The 17,833-nt window shown below is 44.7% G+C and overlaps 1 protein-coding gene across 8 annotated transcripts in view; it reads right to left on the bottom strand.

The window, feature by feature from the left end:
- pbx4 (pre-B-cell leukemia transcription factor 4) overlaps window positions 1-16,621 on the bottom strand; it is a 35,462-nt gene extending 18,841 nt beyond the window's left edge. The window contains exons 1-4 of one of the 8 annotated variants that reach the window (XM_042085195.1): window positions 16,494-16,621; window positions 15,082-15,280; window positions 12,022-12,135; window positions 8,172-8,245 (exon numbers count right to left, since the gene is read on the bottom strand). In XM_042085195.1, coding sequence (XP_041941129.1) covers window positions 8,172-8,245; window positions 12,022-12,135; window positions 15,082-15,266 — 373 coding nt within the window. In that variant the 5' untranslated portion in view covers window positions 15,267-15,280; window positions 16,494-16,621. Of the gene's footprint in view, window positions 1-8,171; window positions 8,246-12,021; window positions 12,136-15,081; window positions 15,281-16,162 lie in introns of all 8 variants that reach the window. The other 7 variants (XM_042085194.1, XM_042085200.1, XM_042085196.1 and 4 more) reach the window with 7 other exon arrangements.
- Between the last annotated feature and the right edge of the window lie 1,212 nt (window positions 16,622-17,833).

The following is a 17,833-nucleotide window of genomic DNA, read 5'->3' as shown; positions in this document are numbered from 1 at the left end:
GCTGGTCATTCTACTTCCTGGCAGAGGGAGTGGTCAGTGGTCAGAGTCAACACAGCAGGATCTGATCCAGCGTGTGAATGGGAGCCACTCACACCTTACACAAACACAGCCACAGGCCCAAGCCAGGCCAACATTAATCAGCCCTTAATTAACTCCAAAAGGGTTTTTATGGACACCTGAGTGCCCTGGACAATGGGGCTTCTCCATGTTTGGTGTGAGAAGGACAAACACACACACACACACACACACATTCACTCCCACAAGAGTACTCGTTTATTCTCTCCTCTGCTAACCTCAGTGTTTGGCGAGACGACTGGAGAGATAGGGGTGGAGAAGAAGCCATCAGTCTCCAAACGAACTGAGGAGCAGGATGAAGAGGAGGAGCAGGATGAAGAGGAGAAGGAGGATGAAGAGGAGGAGCAGGATGAAGAGGAGGAGCAGGATGAAGAGGAGAAGAAGGAGGATGAGCAGGAAGTGGCCATGTGATACTGTAGCGCTCCTGGCAAAGCACCATACAACAAGCACCAAGCTCACGAGCTCAGTACCCAGGGAGTACGCATACTGATAAAAATGTATATCTCAACCCTACAGCAAGCCGCTTAGGACAAAAACTACGTGCCATACGAACAAATGTATATGCAGGAAGAGGGAGGTGGTTGTTGCAGCAGCGGCCATGTGGGCGATCCTTCTCTCCATCTCTCTGTCTGTCCTCTCTCTCGCCCGCTCTCCTCTGCGCGCGGCTCCAGCTCATCAGCACAGCTGCCTCGCGCCCTAATTAGCACCGCCTCTTAAGGAGCTCCTAAAGACCTTGTGAAAAATGAACGCTCATTTGAGAGGTCGTTAATTTGCACTGTTATGCAAATGAGGTGGCAATTAAGCGATAGATCAGAGGAGCGGCGCCCATTTATAACCGGCGAACGAGCATTATGACAGAGCCAAACAGGGCCGGGGGACTGAGCGCGAGGCAAGTGAGTAAGCACACACACATACACACGTGTATGCTAACCCTGCCGCACCTCACAAACCAGCGGCACACGGCGCAGGAAAAGGGACATGTGCAAGGGAGAGGGAGCCACTCGGGCTGCTGCAGATATCTTTGCAAGTGTGTCCTGCAAAGGCCTCTGGGGTACAGGAAGAGAAAACAAAAACAAAAAAAAAACCCTTGACGACTGGAATCCGAGGTGATGGGGACACCGAGTGTTTCACCTTCAGAGGGAGGAGGATGCTGCTGCTGCTGCTGCTGCTGCTGCTGCGTCTCACCATGTGCATTTACTGCTGGGACATACCGCCATGGCTCAGCCTGGAGACTGAAGCATTCACACCTTTGCGTGCGACAGACAGATTAAGGCTAGATTAGCAGGCAGCTAATGCTTCAATCCATGTGTCATCCATCCTGCCGTGCTCAGAGAGTGGCCTCAAAAGCTTAAGGGGGCGGGAGTGGATGTGTGTGTGGGTGCAGGGGTGAGATTGTAGGGGTGGTGGTGGGGGGGGGGGAGTGTGTGTGGGAGATTGGCTGATAGTTGTATGTGTGTGGGATACTGAGTGGTGGTTGTTTGTGTGTGTGTGTGAGAGAGAGTGTGTGTACGTCTGCGTGAGAAATAGGATGGTCTTTGTGTTTGTGCAAGTGTGATATTGGATGGATGGTGGTAACACAGAGATCCCCATCAGTGACACTTCCTCGAGGGATCATCTCGCTCCACATGAAGACGTCAGACTCCCCACCACCCACAAACAGCACACTTATGAGGGATGACTAGGAGAGCACTCCGACGCTTTAAAAAACATGCGGTGAGATTCCCGCGTGGAGTAGTTCATGGTTAGGTGGAAGGGGGTGGAGGCTCCCATCAATTGTAATTAAACCTTAATTAGTCTGGATTAGGAGCTGGGCTCTGACTCTGCCTGCCCCGCTGCCGCCACCAACACTAATGCATTCCAGCTGAGTCCACATTTACATATCTTTAATTAAGGGGACGCAAGCTTTCTGGGCGAGCTGGACGTGTGATGGGGACACAACCTGACAGGGGCCAGAGGAAGTCGGACAGGGTCTGGATCAAAGGCACCAAAGTCTAGCTGGCTCCTGGACCACCACCACGTCCCTTGCCATGTGAGCTTGTGATGAGAACACATAGTTACTGATGAGCAATTGGGAATGTATCAAATTACTAGGATCATTTTTGTGTGAGCAAGTCTTGTGGCTACAAAACCACACTACAGCTTCTTTGACCATGGGCAGATTGTCAGTACCCACCAAGGTTTCATGGTCTTTGTCATACTGCCTTTGTCATATGCAAAAGGTCTTTTAAATAACACAGGCTCAAGATAGAAAACGATTTTACTAACAGGAGCAGAGCACACTTAAATGATAAATGTTAAAGGTTTTCTGAACTGCAGTGCAGCATTCTTATTTTAGCTGTTATACTGAACTGGTGTGAGAGACGACCTCTCCACAGACGTCCATAAAAATCAAGCTAGCCCTTGTGGTGGATGTACAACTGAGGAATCCACAATGAGAAGATTTTATTCATCTGCAGTACCAGTGGTTAACAAAATGAATGTGCATCAAAAAAGTAATAAATAAATAAGGACCTGTGGGAACAAAACATAAACAACAAAAACACTGTGTGAACCTCTGATACACCACCATTTTCATTCCCAAGACTAAGCACAAGAGCATCCAATCATTGACTTAGATTATTGAAACAAATAGATAGCGTTGGTGGAGAGCGCCTGCGTCCGAGATGCTGTCAGCTGGGTGTTTATCAACGCTGTGCAGCGATGCTCCTTTATTAAAGGGGGGCTAGCCACTTGACCGTTTATGCAGAGCGCTGCGGTTGAGGTCTGCGCAATATTCGATGCGGTAATTCCTGCAGGAATAGCATAATGAGAGAGCGAGAGAGAGCGAGAGAGAGAGAAGATGTTCAGCCCACACAGCACAGGGCCAGAGATGGGGGGTATGGGTGATGCACTCCCAACCCCCTGCTCACCCCCCCCCCCCCAAGCCACAACGCTTGTGTTGAGGATGGAAGAGATTTGGGGGGGGGCTGTCAGGACCAGGGGTCTGTGTGATATTAGCCGTCTGCCAATCCGGCGTGGGGAATGGACACAGAGTAATTACTGCTGCTCTTACTGCCTCATCAATCTCCCTCTCTATCGCTCTTTTGGCCCCTCTCCCCCTTCACACTATCTTTCTCATTTGCGCTCTTCTTGAAAGGGAACAGGCCAGGGAGAGAAAGAGGAGAGGAGGAGAGGAAAGGGAGAAAGAAAGAAAAAAAAAAACACAGTTGAGTGGCAGAATACAACACCAGAAACACACACATGAATGGAATACGAGAGTGCATGAAGAGATGGCATCGTGTTCCAGGACTCACTGACTCACTCACTCACTCTCTCTCTCTCTCTCTCTCTCTCTCTAACACACGCGCACACACACACACAGATAGAAAGACAAACAAGCAAACACACGGACACGGACACACAGACACGGAGACACACAGACAGACACGGACACACACACACGGACACACAGACACGGAGACACAGACACGGAGACACACACACGGAGACACACACACGGAGACACACACACGGACACACACACACGGACACACAGACAGACACGGACACACAGACACGGAGACACACAGACAGACACGGACACACAGACACGGAGACACAGACACGGACACACACACACACACACACACACACACGGACACACACACACGGACACACACACACGGACACACACACACGGACACGCACACACGGACACGCACACACGGACACACGCACACACGGACACACGCACACACGGACACACGCACACACGGACACACGCACACACGGACACACGCACACACACGGACACACACACGGACACACACACGGACACACACACGGACACACACACGGACACACACACGGACACACACACGGACACACACACGGACACACACACGGACACACACACGGACACACACACGGACACACACACGGACACACACACGGACACACACACAAACTCTCCACTCGTGCTGACTCCAAGCAGACAGCATTAGTCAGCTCCGCAGAGGACTGGGCCTGAGTGCATGTTTTTTCTTGTGCTCTCCTGCCGTGTTGGACTCAACTCAGTTTCTGCAGCATTACTAAAGGCCTGAGTACTCAGCCCAGCCTGCAGCATTACTAAAGGCCTGAGTACTCAGCCCAGCCTGCAGCATTACTAAAGGCCTGAGTACTCAGCCCAGCCTGCAGCATTACTAAAGGTCTGAGTACTCAGCCCAGCCTGCAGCATTACTAAAGGTCTGAGTACTCAACTTCTGCTGCCAACAAGGCTAAAGCTAATGCTAACGCTAACCTCAACCCAACGCCGGCCATCCGCTGGCTCAGCTCTGATCAGCCTCGTAAAAATAAAGAGTGTCTGAGCTTTCCAACAACTCATGAAATTTTACGACTGGCTTCAAATTAAACTCTTTTAGGAACAAATAATAATTAAAAAGCTCTTAATTGGGCCCTGGAGTCACTGGGGCACCGGCCCAATAAAGGTATTAAGAGGATGGGTTGACTGGATGGACATTACGGGCCCCATCAAGTGGAAGAGAAGTAGGTTCAGTAAATAAAATGCTTCATACTGATACATGATACTGATATGACAATGACTGTAAAAGCAGATTATACTAGTTAAGGAAAAGCAAAGAAAATAGACTGATGTTAATATAATTACAAATCTGATTGTTATTATTATGTTGTACTATTAAATGAATAGTCAGAATAATATTAAAATATGTAATAGTCAGAATAATATTAAAAAAAAACACCACAACTCTGGACACATGCAGAATATTCAGACAAAAAAACAAACAAAAAAAAAAAAAACTTCTAACTGGGATTCTGCATGTCTGTAAACTTGAAGGGTAATTACATTATGCCATCAGGAATCAACAGGGTTCTATTTTGTGTCTCAAGGAAAGCTAACGCTTTAACCAAAATGCAGACATGTTTAACATTTAAACATATAAACGCAGGTTTTTATATCAAGTTTAGGCTATAATTATAGAATTATCTTCACGCTGAAATATTTATCTTCTCTGTCACCTAGATTATCAGCAAAGACTTCCAATCAATCCAAATGCACCATTGAGTATTTGGTTAGCCTAGGTATTAGAGATGCAGAGCTAAACATTCTTATCTTAGAGGACTCATTTTCTGTGACTGTGTGAAGGAAAATCTCCGAGGACTGTTTAGACAAAACTTTCCGAAAGATCCATCCAAACCATTGCCAGGCTGTCTGAACCGGTTTCAAATCAAGCAGCAGCCGCGGAGGCAGAGTCAGACTACGGCAACAGCAGTGTGCGCAGTTCCACTGAGGATTACACAAACAAAAGAAAGCCGCCGACCAACAGCCGACCAGCTCATTCTCTGTCTGAATGGCGTGTGGTCATAAAATACTGTCAGTCATTCACACAGGACTAGCCACATTCACTGAGTCATGTGGCAAACTATATGAAAATGGTTAATATGAATACAAAGTGACCAAATAGCCTTAACCAAGACAAGGAGCCAAATTTGAAGAGACAGATGGTTGACAATGCTGTGTATGATGACCAGTGGAACGACAAAATTGAAGGAAAGAGCTTTTAGAGAAAGCATTGATTAAACAGCATCAGCAGAATGGGGAAAATAAGGACAGAAAACAGAATAGCAAGGGGAGGGGGAAAAAAAAAAGACAGAAATGTGAAACAAGCATTACATAAAGCAGATGGACCCAACAGGCTAAGTATTGTTTAAAGCTTTGGCAGAGTTTCAGTCTATTATACGAGTAGCCAATTTGAGTGTGAACCCAAACAGGGGGAGATGGAGATGAGCTTATAAGAGCAGAACAAGATGGTGCTTTAATTTCCGAGCCACAGTGTCTTGATTCCCTCATATTCGTTTGTTTCATTAACTTTTAACTCCACACTATGAGGGCCATGTTTAACAGTAGCTCCAAATGTGAGAGGAGAGGGGGTAGGAAAAAAAAAGCACAAAGCCAGCTTGCAGTCAGGGGACTTGCACTTGAGTAGAAAATTTCCTTAACAATAAAAACAATCTACCCAACTGCAGCACTCTGAGGAATTCAGCATCCCCCTCCCCCACAACCCTGTGTAACCCCCCCCCCTCTCCCCAATCCCCCATTACCATATCAAAAGCCCGAGTTCAGAGCAAGTCTTCTCTTTCAAGAATGGGAGAGGGGGAGAGGCAGGGGGAGGAGGAGGAGAAGAGGACAAGACTCCAGCAGCAGGAATAGACCCGAGCTTAAGTTTGCTTTTATCCCTGCTGTTTCGTGTATGCATGTGTGTGTAGAGAGAGAGCGAGAGAGCGAGAGAGCGAGAGAGCGAGAGATCAGGGTGTAAGAGTGCATATCTGTTAGTGTGTGTTAGTGTTTGTGTGTGAGAGAGAGAGAGAGTCGGAGAGGAAGAGAGAGTAAAAGAAGATCCAGGGTGTAAAAGTGCATATCTATCAGTGTGTGTGTGTGTGTGTGTGTGTGTGTGTGTGTGTGTGAGAGAGAGTGAGAGAGAGAGTAATAAGACAAGCATGCAAGAGAGCAAGGCTACGCCAAATCTATGGAGATGTGTGCACCGCCAACAACCGCCTCCATAATCGTCTGTAAAAGAGGAAGCCTCCCTTAATTCACATTCCAGGGGCACAGGATAAACACAGCGGGAGTTCTTAAAGTTACAGGCAGGAATAAGCCAAAACACACACGCAGCACTTGGCAATAGCATAGGCCTGGTGGGCTGATTTTTGAGAGTAGCGTAACACGAGAGCATTTGGCCTTCATTACGACTGATATTTACCGGTAGATTTTTCTGCTCAGGGGGTTGAATACTAAAGGCTGCCTGCAACACCAAGGCCACTGCCACGTGGAGGTTGCACTGATTCAGCGCCTTCTTCCACGGGGGAGGGAGAAGCCCTCTCTGACTCATCACTCACTACCCTGCGCCGGCATCCGCAACTCTCCAAGGCCCCTACCCCACCAGGGCTAAATGTGAAAATCAAAGTGAATGATATTAGGTAAATAAGACAGGAGGGGTTGCCACAGCAACAGGGGCAAGCACCAGCCCCCCCCCCCCCCCCCCCCCCCCCCTTTCTATCCTTTTCTTGCTTCCAATTAGGGGGATGGCAAAAACTGCGGGTATTGACGGGGATGTCCATGAGCGCGCTGAAGTGCATCACTTAAACACTGTAATTCAACGTGAGGTAGGTGGTCAGAAAAACAGGTCTGTTTGGAGTGCTGCAGGTTGTAGGTCCTATGTGGTGCAGGGATTCCAGATTTAGTGAAAAAAGACAAATCCGAGGCACTCAAGAAGAATGCATGTAAAAAATCTATTTGGCTACTAAACATGCCTACGCGTTTCGGCCGAGCTGGCCTTCATCAGAGAATTGCTCTGATGAGGCCAGCTCGGCCGAAACGCGTAGTGAGGTTGGGGGTTTTCCAGCTCGGCCGAAACGCGTAGTGAGGTTGGGGGTTTTGCAGCGAGCAGAGAGATGGGGACATACAGAAATTCACACGTCGGCAAATGATACAGCATGTGTCAAGAACCAATATTCAGTGCCTTTGAAATGTGCCGTCATTCGTGCTCTGTGAAAGAAAGAAGGGGAGGGAATGGGCGGTATGGCAAATGATTGGCCGGCTAATGATGCAGAGTGGCTAACAAGATGGCTCAAGCTGACAGCTTATTGGAAAGGGATTTTCTACAGTATGTAATGCTAAGCTTGAGAGCAAACATTGAATCAGCGCAAAGCGTGCCAGTAAGCAAACACGCGAGCAAGACCAGCGTCCTCAAACTCAATACTTTTAACGAGGCAAATCCTCATCCAGACAGGTCCAACACGCTCGGGGCTCAGTGGAGAGAGCCCCCAACAAGACAATGGTGATGGGCCAAGAAGGGCACCAACAGGCCAACGCTAAACTAATTCAGCCCTTGCTCTCATTCTACCAGCTGCAGCTGAAACCATTCGCCACTCGATACAATCAATACCTCATCAATACCAGACCTTGAGGAATCAATACCCAATCAGAGCAGCAGCCGGGCAGATCTCTGAGGACAAATGTATCTGGGGGTCTGATTCAGTTGGCCAAATGTTGCCATGACTGCCTCAGACATCTTTAAGGGAATGCGTGAGCGACTCACCAGTCTTCTCTTTGATCTCGCACAGGACACTGAAGAGGGCCGGCTTCATCCTGTGGCAGTTCAGAGCATGTTTCCTACGACAGACAGAAGGAGAGAGAGAGAGAGAGAGAGGGAGAGCATGTTAATAGCGAACCTATGAACACACTTGAACACAATCAGAAACCTCACTTCCCACATGATCCTTCCATGTAACCCATATGGCTTGTGTTTTTTTTACTTTTTGTGTGTGTGTGTGTGTGTGTGTGTGTAGAGCATCTCGGACCAACACATACAATTCTGAGGCCCACAAACTTCAAGCTTGGTATTTGGCTGGAGCTCTTGCATGTTCCTTTAATGAGTCATGGACATAATCAAGACACACAGGGACTTAAATACCACAGTGACTCCCACAATGCCTTATTGCTGTGATCACAATTGAGGCAAATCCTTTTGGACCAACCGACAGCTCTTACGAAATTACTCTTGGACTTCTTTTCTTAGCAGGCATCTACAGGCCTGCCAAACAACCCAGAGCATTCCTAGCTCATCGCAAAGGAATGAAACATTATGTGCCTCTTCAGATTTATACCCAAAAATAAGCAAGACCTGCATGGCTCCATATTTGCACTCTCTCTCTCTCTCTCTCATTCACCACAACTAAATGAGCTGTTAAATGAAGCATGCGCTTAATTTGTCTTGAGGGAGAAGCTCTGGTAAAGTACCCTCTCACCGCCCCTCCCCCCACCTGGCAGACCAGACACAAAAACCTGAGTGATGCCACAGATAGGAGGACTGCCACTACATGAAAACAACATTGCAAATGAATTATGCTGATGACATTGGCAGGATTACAGACTAACTCCGGAGGGGGTGGGAAAAAAATGCATTTCTTTTTCCATGCCAAACCTGACTGATGGCAAGTTTGGCATTCACTCAGAGAGTGCATACTCATACAATAAAAAATAAACACCAATCACACCGTTTTCTCCATTTAAGATATGATGTCAATGCTGTGACAATCATATATGTACCAATCACAGTCGTGCATTACTAGGTTGTGTTGATGCTGCAATACATATTTCACACTGGCTCTATAGACAATAGTTATTTGTGCCGGTTTTAATACATCTGCCAACCCATTAAGTGTTCCAGAGACTTCCGATCCTTTTTGACAAGATGCGAGTGATATTTTAAGATGTTAAATAAAAATACCTCTTAAATAAACAAGCGTCTTCAGATAAATATAATTCTCTATCCCACCCCTTGGTTTGAAAGTTTATTTTCTGTGAAAATCTCAAATCTTCACAAATCTATCCTGAGGCCAAAGACTTAGCCTCATAATGAAGAGCTACCGGTCTGTGCCATGTAGACAACTAATAGGCACAAGGGTTTCACCTCAACAGTTTAAAACTGAAACTTTCCAACACTTCCCTATTGTTATGGTCTGTCAGACATTTTTTCCTCTGCAATTTTTGCCATCTGGAATTGGCAGTGGCAAACTGAGAAAAAGCTGTTCATTAGATGTCTGAAGTGCACCTTAAGAGCCGAGCCAGATTCTGTGCGCTTGCCTTGGCAGCATATCGTTCCGTCGGTGTTGTCCCCAGCCTGGTGCTCTCTGTCAGTCAGTGCTGGAGGAGTGACGACAGGAGGAACTGAGAATGATCTCCACAAATCTTCAGCTGAGTTTGTGCTGAATGCTCAATGACACCGCACTTCAAAACCCCCCTCAAAAAAATATCACAGCACACGTCTTTAAAAGCAAAAGGCAGCCTGACAACAGACCCTCTTCTTACATCTACCTTTTTTTTTTCTTCTTCCTGAGACCGGTAACCTTCTAGACATGAGTGATAATGTCAGTGTGTGTTTGGTTGCTGCGAAAATGTCACTTTTCCACTCATGTGGTACGACAGCACCTGGCAGACCTACAGCGGTTTTATTCAGGAGCGGCTGGACTTGGCTATTCCAATTTTGGCCCTTGGTTCTGCTGTAGACTAGGGAATGAGGAGGTTGTTTTCAGATAAAAGCATCAGTGGCCAACACCACTACATGCATAATGCACCCAGAAGTGCATTTTGTGCTTTCTCTTAAAACACCCCAAAGTCTACTGTATATCTGAACTGCTAGAACTAATGTCAGACTGGTTGTAGTTCAGACAAAGCTCCAACATCGGAGTCATTTTCCGAGGTCTAAGGCAGATTTTTCAAATATTCATATTCGATTAATGTTTGCAGTTAGACACCGAGTTAAGTGGTTTCCATTTTCTGATCTTGACACAGGCACAATTAAGACCACTTGAGGAAACTTGCAGCATTGTTGAGGTCGGATGCCATCTAAACTCCGCTGGCCTCTGGTGAGGACGGGGCCCATAAACATCATGGCTCATACCCTCTAGCCACAGCCACCCCAAAACCAAGCTTTGTAATTATGGTCCCACCCACTACAGCTTTGCATGACAGCTCCAAACAGACCAAAAAAAAAAAAAAATCACTGACCTTTTTTTATTTAACAGAATTAGCCCTAATGATATAGAAAGTCAAGTCACATAAAAAGAAAGTCACACAAATAAATGTGTTCATATACAATAACAAAATAAAAAGGCTGAATTGCAGTCCAATTCTTTACACAATACAGAAAAAAGAACAAATGAATGTGTTAAATAGGAACCATTGCAATAAACCTATGTTCATTATTCCAACACCTATGTACTCTACTTATCTACTCTCAACTGACCAATGGTGAAACTTCACCAATAAATTACAATTAACCAACCAGAAATTGCCTTAGCAACGGTCATGGTCACACAAACTCACAGCCTATCTTTGTTAGAGGCAACCCAGAGGCAACAGAAGTGTCATGGAGAGATCCAATACATTTTTACAGAAGGAATGTTGTAAAGGTAACAAACAAAAATGATGCAGAAAGTTCAACTAGAGAAATTAAAACAATACATGAATAACTGAACTGCAACACAGTTAATAACTCAGTTACATAATTAATACTTATGTTACAGCCAAAGCAGCTATTGAGCAACTTTTTAAATGTTAACCCCACTGCTTGCTTGATTAATCAGAGATTGATTAAGCTTAATGGAGATTGCAATCTAAGATATTTCACCCAGGCTACATAAAAGTTGCATCAATCTCCTAACCCTCAACATTATCAACTAACCAATCATTACAACAGAGCTAAGACTGTGCATACTGGCTGAGTACAAGCACTTTCGCCAAACATTCTAACTAGTGTTATATCCGTTTCTTTAAGTGTGACTACAGATAGACAGACAGCATGTCTATTAGCCTACTTATTCTTCACCCTGCAAAGCTAAGCAGTAAGACAACTATTAGTTTATAAAAAAGGATTTAAAAAAAAAAAAAAAAAAATGTACACCCCTTCCCATCTTTTATTTTTACTACTCACAATCACCAAATCGATGTGAATTAACATCCAAGGAGTTCTGACATTCATATGGCATTCCTATGGGATTCTCCGCAATAATCCATAAGACATGACAACAGTAACCAAGGCCGCCATCGAACACTTGTGTGTCAGATAGAAATGTGAAGAGAGACAATACAGTAACGACACGAATCGACCTTTCCCCTGCAACCCCACTGCTGATAGTCCAAAACAGAGTGAAATGGACCATGCCTGAAGACATTCATATTACTGGTACATGTCCTGCAGCCTTGTGTGTGCAAGTGACGAAATGCATTCTATAGGCTATATGTTCGGTTCGGTTCAGCAATCCTGTTTTCTCACTGCACTGAGAGCAAGTGATCAGACTGCCTGCGGGGTATGGAGGTATGATCAGGGGGGGGAGGAGGAGGTGGTGGGAGACGAGACGGGGGTGCTCATGCGGTCCTGTACTGACCTGTGCTGGAAGTTGAGCGGCAGGGCACCCCCCGCCGTGCCCCTCCCAGCTCCACCTCCCTCAGTGGGGTCGTCAGTTCCGCCCCACTGCGCCGAAGCCTCCTCTGGCCAGCATCTGGACACAGGGCAACAGGGTAAGAGATGGGGGGGGGGGGGGGGGGCCCGGCTGGCAGCACCAGCTGTGCTGGTATCGCCCAGAGCCACCCAAACAGTACCTGGCATCACTGCTCGACATTGGGGATGGGGGAGGGGACAGGGTGAGGGGTGAGGGGACTGCTATGCTCAGGCCCGGAGAGGAATCCAAAAGAGCGGATGAGGAGCACTTGAATGCTCACATCTGTTCTGCATGTGGCGGTAAGCTTCTGAAATTGCTAACACATTTGCCTGCCTTGAGTTCATACACTTGGAGGCTGAAAGGGGGGGGGGGGGGGGTGCTTTGCATGAAAGCAGGAAATAATTCATGAGGAACTAAACAAGCCCAACTGCTCATTATTTGTTTTCTAGTGAGAATAAAGGTTGCCAGTTAACAATCTTTTATTCAGATTTGAATTGATTTGTTTGATGACCAGTTCTGTTTCAATACACATGGTCAGTTTTTGCTTGTCTTCATGTCTATTAAACATAAACTATTGCACTTTCCTGATACATTTACTTAAAGAATACGCCTGTTTCAGAAACTGCCTTTACTGAGGCAGAGTTGTACAGGCTACTGAGCTTTCTGTAAATGGCAGCGAACATACCAAGGGAGTCATCAAAAGCAGACACTATATTACTCCCCAGGTGTGAGTGAGGTGAAATTATGCCCAGTTTTGTGCCAAATCCAATACGGAACAACAGTTACTGTCAATGAGAGGACTTTTTAAAAAGATCCTATGTGACCCTAGATGAACCCCAGCAGACTGTCTCTCAGCTGACTGGTTCTCATGACTTTGCCAGACCAAGCTGTCCAGAGAGGGCCTAAGACAGGCTAAGAAACAAAAGCAGACTGCAAGGCCAAGCCATGTTTACATGCATGAATTACATATGGTCTAATCCTATGAATGACACACTAACTAATCCCATGACAGATTTGTAAGAAGGCAATGAAGGGGGTGGCAGCAATGTTGAAAGTCTTGAGGACTGACAGTTATTAGGCTGGCCTTAAGTGGATTTGCCTCTATTCTCAGAACATCTATAAACATAACCACATGTAGTTCTTTACAATGTTTATTTAATTTTCACTTTTAACTAGTGTTGCCTCTTGCATAAATGCTTGTAAATAATGAATGGCCAAACAACTATCAGACAGACTTGATCTTGTATGCATGTTTTTTTGTTTTAAATAATAGTATACAGTGTGAATGAATAACAAACCACTCTCTGCTGGATACAATAACACAATAAAAGAAAATATATGATAATGTCCAAACCCCATTCAAAAAGAATATATATATATATATATATATATATAGATAGATATAGATATATATATATAGATAGATAGATAGATAGATAGATAGATAGATAGATAGATATACATATAAACACACAGTACTTGAGTAAATGTGTCTAGATATCCGTGTAGACTTCGGAAAAAAGACAAAAAATGACAAGAAAATTCAAGCCCATCATTAAATGCTAAGGCAATATCCTTGCCTTCATAACCTGTCTATGAAGCGCCCGCCCCCATCTCATTAATAGAAACTCGATTTGTGGACAGCTGCGTTCGCGTACACATTATAGGAGAATTGATTGCACCCTGCATACAATGAAAAGGATGAACACCAGGGAGGGAGGGGGTGAAAGAAGAGTGAATTAATTAAGAGAACGAGGTGGCCAAATGGTTTGGTGGAAAATCACAAGCTAATGACACATCGCAGAGTGGCCACAGCCTCACATTATAAAGCGGCTTCTGTGCGAATTCCCCCGGCTTCAATTTCAGATGACCTTTCCATAGCTCATATACAACCATACCGCATGAATATTCCGTTGTGATGCACTGACAGCTCTGCGTGTAGTGAGTACGCCGCTGACTATTGCCTGTATTTGTTATTTTATGTACGGGTACGTGCAAAAAAAAAAAAGACAAAATAACCCCCTAATAAACTCGAATTAAGCAAACAGTGTCAGTTGATTTAGATCTTGTGTCACACAAACAGTTCTTAGGCCTGATCATATCGCGCACCAGCAACGCTAGGTTGCTAAACATCCATTTAAATTTGAAAGCCGTCTCGGCACGACGGCGATGACTTAATTAAGACCTCCCTGATTATCTATGCTAATGACAAGGTAGCAGATTAATCTAATTCATTCATCTACTGAAGCTCGCAATTTGGCCAACGCCAACACCAAATGGCTTGAAAAGGCATGCTCTCAGTGTGACAACTACACCACTGGCACATGGCTATATCTATGACAAACTAAAAAAAATTTTTAAACATCACTTTAACACTTCACTCCTTAGATAAACAAACAGAACAAACAGGACACAACCAGTTCTCAAACAGTATTGCCATTACATCCATAAAAAGGGGATCCAGACTCTAAGCTTTATTTACGAACTTCAGTAACATCTGTCATTAGTGAACATCCAAATAAATATTAATTTAACCATTTGCTCCACTAAAAGCAAACCCACTATACCAAAGCATATCAAACTGCTGGAGTCACAACCTTAATACTACATTTATGTAGCCTACCTGTTTATTTCGCTTAGTTTATTAAGAGTTTGAAGCCATAATAGCAAAGGAGAAAGGGATCTAAGGTTGCATGTCAGTCCGTGCAGGTGGACAAGTTGTGTTTAGATTGTTTAATTACACCCTAACAATCTGATGCATACAGAAGAAATTAGCAAATAAAAGCAAGTACTACACCACACCGCATCAAATAAGATATAGTTTTAAACCCTATAAACACACAGCCAACGAGGCAAGTTAAATCTTCCATCTGTCAGAATGAGTTTGCCTACAACCATGTATAACCATGCAAAGTTACATTAATTTGTGTGAAATCATTGAACATTGTAAGGATTTTAGACCGTTTTAATAAGTCTCCACAACCCACTGCCACCAAAACGCCTTACCTTGCCTGAGCTTCATCCAGGCTCTCGTCTGTGATGGCCATTATTTGTTGAAGAATATCCCCTATGTCCTGCTGAGGCTGACCGAGGGATTGTTGCTTCCGAACCGAGTCAGGGTCGCCAACGTCGGCTGGTGTTAATCCGCCGAGTGCTCCCAGACCCGCCAGCATCCGGGTCTGATCATCCATACTTCCACAGAAGTCTTTTCCCCACAACCGGATAAAAAAAGATAGTCAGCTAACAATATAAAATATCTTGAATAACAATGGACGATGTCACACGATTAGATAATGGTATTCAGAATTAACCTTGGGAAAAAAGGAAAACTCTAGTGTGCAACATTATCAAAGCTTGGGTTACATTGGTTTGACTAATACCAACAACAATGAAGATACTGGCAATGAATGTTACTGGCTTGCACGTAGAGATAATACCACATGCACCCAAAAGGGGAGCTGGTTCAGACCGCAGCTTTTTTTCCGTAAAAGCAGCAATAATTTTAAAAAGGCTAAATATCACTAGGGACAAAGGCATATCAATAAAAGCGGTTGCCAAATAGACGGTCAACCAAATCCAGAGGCACAATAAAAGCGTTGAAGAAAATTGACTCAGGAGAATAAACCCTAACCTCTGTTTCTCAGTGCGTTCGGTCAATACAGTGCATTGTTTTCGCAACTAGAAAGTAGCTAAGCACCAGACAGTAAGACAGGCTAATTAAACCAGTGTATTGCCCCCGACAGTTCAGTCTGCTAGCCAAAACTTCCAACTGCTGAGGTAGTGTACACATTTAATAGCCAGACACAGTATTTTCATAATTATCATAGAGCATTACAAGAATAAGCGGGTCAAAATAAGTCGACTAGTTAACCTGCAAGCAAGCTAGCATTTTTTTCTGTCGTGCTAAATGAAGCTAGCGAGCGAGCTACCAAATACCAAGCAAGTGAGCTAGCTAACGTAAATGATAGCGTTTGGTAGCTAACGCTAAATGAGAAACAAGTCCCTTGAAAAAACGCTGAAACAACCAACATTAAACATACAATGCTGTCAACCGACGTGTGGTAAAAGAACGAAGCATTTCAAATACCTCTTGCAGCATAGTTCATTTTCTCAATGCAGATGCCACTTACTTTTAACAATTTCTTCTTGCAATGGAGCTACCTCGGAGCCTGTAAGCTAAGCTAGCGACAACAAAATATCATGTAGCCAGCTAGCTGTTCAACGGGTCCTTTACAGGGACCAGAGCCAGTCGCAGGCTGCTCCTCGCGTTTTAACTGGATTTAACCAGGTATGTGGCTAATTATAAAAACAATACGAAAACACGACCAACTCGACAAAGCTTAAAAACTCTACTCGCCATGCCCTTCAACCGGCCACGGCTAGTTGGCTTTTTTTCTATCTTACTATGGTTGACTTGCCTCTCTTTCTCCTTGCTTTCTTTAGCTAGTGGTTGTCTCCTTTTCCCCACTCCTTGGAACACACACACACACACATACACACTACTGTAGTCTCGCGCACTCAGTCGATACTCACAGCTACGTCATCGTCCATGAGGCGGTTGTTGTACAATTCCAAACCTCCAGGGGGCTTGTGTTGGTGTTTTTTTTAAAGAAAAAATTTAATTGCCTTTATCTGAGATTTAAATGACATTTCACATCTGTACGCAAGGTAAGGATACGTTCGTCCATAACTCCCAGGTCAATGGTGCAAGTATGGGTGTAACCTTTAAGCTTACTTCCAGTTCTAACAGATTTCCGAAAACTATCTATTAATGACTTATGACAAGTCTTCAGTTCTTCACATGTATTTTTTCATAGCATGCAAGGCCTACGTTTTTATAGGATATGGTTAGACAAATACTTAACAGTGACCAAATTATACGTCAGTCCACTTTTGCCTGTGAGAACTATATGCAACTTAACTGCAGAGCTGAAGCTGTCAAGCAAATTATCCAGCCCTGTGATTGGGGATCACTCATTCTCAATTTTGGTACCCACAATAAAGTGTGAAAACTGCAACCTGGCTATTGAATTTTTCTCATGTTTACATTTCTCCTAAACTGAAAACTGTTGTGGTGATTTCATATACACACTCAAACACAGCGGATTAATTTCCATGTATGTCTAATGTCACTATAATGGAACAAGGTCATCCACAATCCCCAAATCAGAATAGCCTAACCACATTAGCCTTTTATTATTTGCAGGACACGTTTCACATTAGGATTACATTTGCATTCAGGCAAGCACTCATTTCAAATCACTAAATTCACCCAACAGTCCTTTAAATCTTTTAAATGTTCACAAATCGTAATTTGACGTAAATGCCAAACATTTTGGCCAAGGGCATTTCAAAGTTTCTAAGATAAAAAAGAAACATGCAGGACTTGTAGCCTAAACCTATTGTAGGCGCACAGATTAAAAATAAGAGGTTGTTCGTTTTTTTTTTTTCTGCAGACGTGGACGATTCCGCGTGGTACTTCATCACTGAGATGAGTGAAACGCTCCTGTCTGACGTATGGCTCGCTGAATGCACGGTAGGACGAGGCAGGCTGGCGCGTCCCGCAGCCGTGAGATGATGGGTTTGTAGGGAGGGGAGTGGGACAAAACTGGCCGAGGTTTATGCTGACGCTCGGCACATCCCTCCAGCACAATCTGCGACTAATCAATCTGAAGTGAAAGTAAGAGTATAGGGGATGCGAGCCTTGGACTGAAGTCATTACCACTGCTCCAAGATAAACTGTGGGACCTGCAGGGCA

This window comes from Alosa sapidissima, chromosome 3 (assembly GCF_018492685.1).
Source record: "Alosa sapidissima isolate fAloSap1 chromosome 3, fAloSap1.pri, whole genome shotgun sequence".
In the NCBI taxonomy this organism is placed as follows: Eukaryota; Metazoa; Chordata; class Actinopteri; order Clupeiformes; family Clupeidae; genus Alosa; species Alosa sapidissima.
This window is presented reverse-complemented; position numbering and strand designations above follow the sequence as displayed.